This window comes from Physella acuta, unplaced genomic scaffold, assembly GCF_028476545.2.
Source record: "Physella acuta isolate Inbredline_101_S28 unplaced genomic scaffold, ASM2847654v3 ptg000223l, whole genome shotgun sequence".
Taxonomy (NCBI): Eukaryota; Metazoa; Mollusca; class Gastropoda; family Physidae; genus Physella; species Physella acuta.
In genome coordinates this window covers 5,001-11,971 of record NW_026731742.1, presented here as the reverse complement: position 1 = coordinate 11,971, position 6,971 = coordinate 5,001, and the positions used below count along the sequence as shown (strand labels likewise).

At 34.9% G+C, this 6,971-nt stretch overlaps 1 protein-coding gene across 1 annotated transcript; it reads right to left on the bottom strand.

Annotated features, from left to right (window-relative positions):
• Window positions 1-1,168: 1,168 nt before the first annotated feature.
• On the bottom strand, window positions 1,169-6,639 carry LOC131937808 (uncharacterized; the record flags this gene model as incomplete). Its single annotated transcript, XM_059295451.1, is given in 1 exon segment — window positions 1,169-6,639. A coding segment is annotated over 1 exon segment (1,214 nt), but the record flags the coding sequence as incomplete, so codon positions are not given.
• Between the last annotated feature and the right edge of the window lie 332 nt (window positions 6,640-6,971).

Sequence of the window (6,971 nt, the reverse complement as noted above, 5' to 3'; positions counted from 1 at the left end):
TTCTCAGGCCTTTTAAAGTTGTTGTTTATCAGCCCAATCAGACACGAATTTCTCATTCCAATTCGTCATGCTTGTGAGGTCAGCACAACGGTATTTACTTTTATATCATTCAAAGGGACAGAGTGGTCTAGCGGTAGAGAGCTGGACTGCTAACCCGTAAGTCTCAAGTTCGAATCCGGGTTCAAGTCAGTAGACAGTCCCAGAGTCCACCCAACTCTAATGGGTACCTAACTCACGTTAGGGAAAGTAAAGGCGGCTGGGCATAGTGCTGACCACACTATCTCTTCATATGCCGAGGTCACAGAAACAAGTGAACTCTACTTCACTTGCCCCATAGACCGTCAGATTTGAAAAGGGAACTTTACTTTACTTACTTACATTCAAATTTGACGAGGCAGCTAAACTCACAAAAAAACTGGAATTATTTTCAAAGCCCAACAGAAATTTTTCCCACAAATTCATTGTCAGTACCTACCCAGCAAAACAACTTTTTAAAAACTCCACGTTATTGATATAAGTTAACCATAATTAAACTCCCTACACTATTGATTCTTGTAAGAAATAATTTATCAAAGGAAGAAAATTACTTAGATTTAAATTAAAAGCAGCTTTTCACAGGGAAAAATAGTTTTGTTGGGAAATTAATAAAAATTATTTTTCTTTATTATTTTCTTATTTATAGAAAACGCTAATGAGTCCATTTTTCTTCCAAAATCATGGATTGGATTATTAGAATAAATTATTTTACATCTTTTCCCATCTGCGCTTGTCTGTGGCAACTTTCTTGTCAGATCTCAGATATTTCAGCTCTTATCAGTTGTCTTTCTGCTGTGTCTCCATGTCTTGGCTTTCCTGTTTTCTTTTTCCTCAAGTTCAGTGATTCATTCAAGTTGGATCCATGACATTTCAGCTGCTTCTGCTTCTTTAACAAGTTGTCTAAGTTTTTTTTGCCTTCTTTCTCTCCTCAGGTATTTCCAGCTAATTACTGTCTGGTAATATTTGTTGCATTTCTTTCACTTTGTGTGGTTTTACTAAAGAAATATTTTAATATAATACAAACTATAGGCTACAGAAAACAAGAAGTAAATGCAACTAAAATGGCTGCGTAGTAATATTGTGACCACAATTTTAAAATTGCAAACACCAACAAAATGATAAAACACACAACTTGAAAAATTTTTTTTAATTGGACAAGCCCAGGGCCAAATATGAACACACAAGCAGTAGAAAGCAAAGAAAAAGTGGGCAAACAACTGATAAAATGTTGAACAATGTGGTTCTAGTCCATAACCTTGTTAAATTGGTTTGACACAAAACTGATCAACATCACACATGATGTAAAGTATTGTAGAAATAAAATTAAAATGAAGGGTTTGTTGCAATAAAAAAGTCTTTTTTTATTGCATAGCTTGGTTAAAAATATTTGACTTGTGCAGAAAATGTAAAAGTGAACAAAAATAATCAACATTGGCATCAAATGTATAAGTTGGACAACAAGTAACATAAGTTGAAATAGAAAAAAGGGTTTTCCAGATTTATTTTGCTTGTAAAATAAATCTGGAAAAAATGGGTTTATATAGTAAAAATAAGTAACAGTTAAAGTGTTAATCAATAACAGTGAAATATATTTGACATTTGTTTGAAATTCTCAACAAGAAGGAATGCCTTTTCATCACTGCAACATTGAATTAAACCATACTTAAGACTTGGGTTTGTAATAACAATCAAGTACTGGCTCACAAATATTATAATAACAATCAAGTACTAGCTCACAAATATTAAAGTCCTTTCCCTGGCAACATATTTGGTAAATTACACCCATACAGTTTTATAATGGGAAATTCTATTTATTCTAATTTCCTTCAACTTGGTGGATTAAACCTCAATAGTAAATTTTGTCCCCAATTTATTGAGGGGTTGGTAACAATACTGACACATTTTTAAGGTATTTAGGGCTAGGTGGCCAGGGGAAATCCCATCCATGTCATTGTCTTTGGGACAGCTGTATGCACTATAGTAATAAATCTGGAGCTCTGACTTGCATATAATGACAGTATTGTAGTCAAGTGGTCAATGATTGACTGTGGGACAACAGTTGTAATGATTTGTACTGGTATGGAGCCCATAAAGTAATTTGACATGGTCAACAAAACCAACCAAATTTCAGAGAAAAAGACCCCCACCACTAGGAATGTTGCAGGACAGTGGACACTGAGAAATTAATTTGAGAAATTGGGGATCACACATGTTCTATGGACTGTTATCCTGAGAGTTTGGTATGTAGTGACTTAAACACAACCAAATGATATCCAGAACCACAGGGAATAGTTTTAGTTGGTCTTAGTGTACCAGTGGATGATGGTGACATTGGACCAACAAGTGATCAATCTGATCTATTGGATGTAGAAGATAAAGAACCTGAAGACACCACTAGTTCAATGTCCAGTAACTCTAATGATGTCATCCCAGTAACTTAACTGACATGTCTAACTATTTATACAGTGCTAAACAGAAAATAATAATAAAATTATTAAAATGAAGCTGAAGGGGAAAGTGGAGCAAGAGAAATCAACATAACTGAAAAAAAAACAACCAAAGTAACAGTGTGGTACTAGCAATCTAGAACATTACCTTAACTGCAAATTCACATTGACAACAATGACACTAGCAATCAGGCTGATGCTATATTTAGTTCCATTAGGAATATTTTTGAGTTATTCTTTAGAAATAGGGTAAGGTATTATGTTTCTGGAGAGAGTGGAGTAGATTTATCAAAGCACACCATAAAAATAAGAAAAAAAATACTGGAGGCATGGGACTCATGTAATTATACATTGAGATGATGGCTTACAATGTATTGGCAAAAGAACTGTTCTCTGCCAGCAAAAAAAAAAAAATATTTTTCCATTCAAAAGGAGAATTGTATGAGCAAAAAAATAGCATCTCTGGGGCTGTTACACATAGTTGCCAGGGAAAGATACTTGAAACTTATTTTTGAATGGATTTAGTTTTAACACATCTGCTAGATATTTTTTGTTTATCTGTTACAAATAATGACTGAATGTCTATAGCTTTACTATTGTTCAATACAAAAAACAACTAGATTTTAAATCTTCACCACTGAAGGCACAAACGTTTCTTCATGACAGTTACTGACTTAGTCACAAACATCACTACAGCAACAACGATATGCTGGCATTGAATGAAAATGTAAAGATAAAATCTTAAACATTATCTTAAAGCGAGGTAGTGAAAACTAAATTGGAAACCTTTTAATGCATAATCATAAACAAAAATTGAATATTAACTACTAATTTTACAGTAATCTAACCACAACTTACTTTAAGATCTTTTTTTGTGTCTAAAATTATCATTTTTAACAGAAAAACCTTAAGTAATGTAATATACAAATACACAACAATAAAAAAAATTTACTTAGCAGATTCTAAAAATTGAAGAAGAAAAAAGTTACCAACAACTCTAAACTCTTTAAATAAAACAACAGTATTACTGGCAATACTATCATAATAACTTTTTCACAAAAAAATGTCTGCTTTAAAAATATGTCAAGCATTTTGGCTAATTGAGGTTTATATGACAGTAACATACCTAAAATGGAACAAAGTTCTGTGATGTGACTTGGCCAAATTACCTCAACCTGTTGTTATTCTCTTTTGGATACTTAAACTAAAATATGGTTTATGCAGTATGTGTGGTATGCTTACTAATTAAACTCAATGAAATTTTGAAATAAAGATATTTAGACCAGATAGAGTTGTACATAAAAAGTACATTTCTAAAAATAAATGTTTTTTTAATTTATATTTAAACAAAGAATGCTCATGCATATACAGATTCACACACAAGTAGGCCACACATCAACTCCTAATGTGCTATTGCAAATCCATACACTAATTTTAATATACATTTATACAGATAGATATAAGAACACAAAACTTTTGCGATACAATTTAACAGAAATGAAACATTAATATGAACAGTACCATATGGCCAGAACTCTTGCTAATAGAGAACAAGTGTAAAGGCACAATTCGTTTAATTCATTGATGGCAAACACCTTTAAGATATACAATAATAAATGTGAGTACATTTTACTTTTGGCTGTTTGATTTTAGAATCATTGCTAAACTATGAATCATTCACATTTTTTGGTGGTAAACTTTAGGACTAAAAATTAGTTAGGGTGCTAAAAATGAAAGAAAAAAAGATGAAATTATTTTACAGCAGGTAATATAAACAATGATTACTTAAATATTCAAAAATTATAGCAAGGTATAAAACATTCACAAATAAGCCATGTTTATGTTTAAGGGGCATGCAGAAAATAGTTTTAAAGAAGTAAATGGAATTTCAAAAATTGGTGGTGGGTATGAAGTGTAGTCCCCTATTTTCTAAATAAGTTTTATTTTAATTGACCAAAACTTATCAGCAGTGTTTATTTAACCAGCATGATAACTAAGATTTACTTATACAATACAACTAATAGTCAACTCATTTCATGTTGTTTCTATTATTACATTAACTATATTAAGCTAAGCTTTAGTAAAATGCAATATAAAAATTAGAAACAGTATAATAAAAATTTAAATATGGCACAAATAAATTTGTAAAGTTCATAAAAATGTGTGTTTTTTTTAAATAAAAATTTGATCAACATAAAGGTTACTAGAATTGTGGTTTGCAACATTTTTATTAATATGATCACCTACTTACAAATTAATGTTCAGTTAGCCATTCCAATAGTTTTTATAATCACTGTTTAATCAGGGCATAAAAAATAGGAGGCCTCAATAATTCAGATGTAATTATTTGCTTGTGTTAATGTATAAATGTCTTAGTAAAATTTTAATTGTGTAGGCTAAGACATGAAACAATCTGGTGTGTTTACAATATTTGATGTATCAATATAAAGGGTTTTATTTTAATGCTACCACAATTAAGCATTTATTTTTATATCTTATGCGCTTTTACAACAGAAGGGGGGGGGGGAGAAAGAGGAAATTGTTTAAACATTATTGAATTGAGAGATTAAAACTTTTTAAACATGATACATAAAGTAACCTTTTGAATGGGCTGATTCTAAAATTTTATAAAGTAATTTAAATTTCATAAAATGACCAGGAATGATACTCTGTAGTCTTGTTAGAAACCTAACTTAAAAAAATTGAGTCAAGGGAAGCTATTCAAATTATACGAACCAATTGCAATTAAATTTAATCTGTGTTATGTCCCTTTGTTAGAACATTCGTTTAAGGGCTTTTTTTTCTAAAACAAAATTGCCAAACCAGTCTATTATGAGAAAGATCGCGAATAGGACAATGAGCTAGTCATGAGTTATTTCTGTGCATAACTATTATAAAATTGCCTGACTAATTATTGTAGACTAACTGCTGATTTGTTTTCCTCAAGTTAAATTGTACTTTTTAAAGTGCTGCTTCAAAGTCTCGGAGTGCTCCTTGTTTACGTCTTGACTGCCAGAGATTCCCGCCTTTTTCTTTTTACTTCCCCTCCGCTTGAATACATTCTTAATGCTCTGGAAGGGGTTGGATTCGGAAGATGATTTCGGTGGACTTTGGCTTGGTGTAGCGGGTGCAGGAGTTGGCGTGTTCCCGCTAGTAGCCGATGGCGCGCTTGATGACGGCACAGTAGGTACGTCCTTGGCCAGCAAATCTACGCTGGGTAGAGAGTGGGGCCGCTCCCTGAAACTCTTTGAAACATGCTCGGACACAGTGGGCAGAGCGTGAGGAACAGAACGCGACTTTGAGAGCTCATTAAAGCCGTAGCTGGAGGGCCTGTGGTTGCTTCTGTCACCCATGTTGACTAGCGATGACGTTGACGAGTGAACCGAGTTTGGGAGATCGGGGGAGTTGATCTCGTCACCAAAACAACTGTCGGGACTCTCCTGTTGGTTCTCGTCCACGTCTCGGAGGCCGAACGGGTAGTCGACTAGACTTCTGCACCTCTCTTTGCGCTCGAAATTACGAAGTGAGCTGTTCCTGCCAACTAGATTCTCCTGACTGCTATAGCGAAGTCCACCCTCATCCAATGGCTCCAGCGGCGCGGAAGAGTACAGTTCAAGGCTACTTTTGTGGCGCCTCAAACGTTCCTTCATAGCACTAAAGCGCACCTTGCTGGAAACTTTTTCAACATTCTTCGTTTTATTTCCGCGAAGAACAACTTTATTCCCATGATCTCGAATAGAAACGTCACCGGGCTCTTGATGTTCTGCCTTAGTGACGCCGTTATCTGTTGCATAACCTTGGCTGATGACCTGCAGCAGACGGTCATTTTTCTCCGCCAAGTCTTCAATAGCTGCCTTCTGTCGCCGGATGACGTCATCTTTATCTTGCAATAGCTCCAGGATTTCTCCATGTTCGCGCTTGATTTGACCCTCGAGAAGAAGAACCCGCGACAAGAACTGTCTCATCAGCTGCTCATGCTGTGCCTGCAGCTTCTTCATCTCGTTGTCTCGGCGCCGGAGTCTGGCCCGGAGCGATGTCGTCAGAACATTGGCTTCAGCTTGCTGGGCATGCGCATGCGCCTGTAGGCGTGTCATGGCTTCTGTTTGGATATGCAGCTGAGCCTGAAGTCTATCAATCATCAACTGAGGCGAGACCTGACAAAGAGATATTTGAAATCAAGTGAAAACGAAAACAACTTGAAGAATTTTTTGTACATTTCCTGTTAAACGTGAAATCTGTTGTATAATTTGATTTCTCCGCCTGTCAATGCGGAAGCTTGCGATCAAAATTTCAACCACTTCTACAGAACCGATTTGTTCTCAAACTTTAAAACGTAGGTCCCGTTAACAATGCATTGTAGCGCGAAATTCGACATAATAAATAAGACGTAGAATTGTATACATTAATTTAAAGATAAATATATAAATTACCAAAAACCTTTGCGCCTTCAAACCCCCCCCCCCCCCCCCCCCCCCCCAGAGAGTAAAC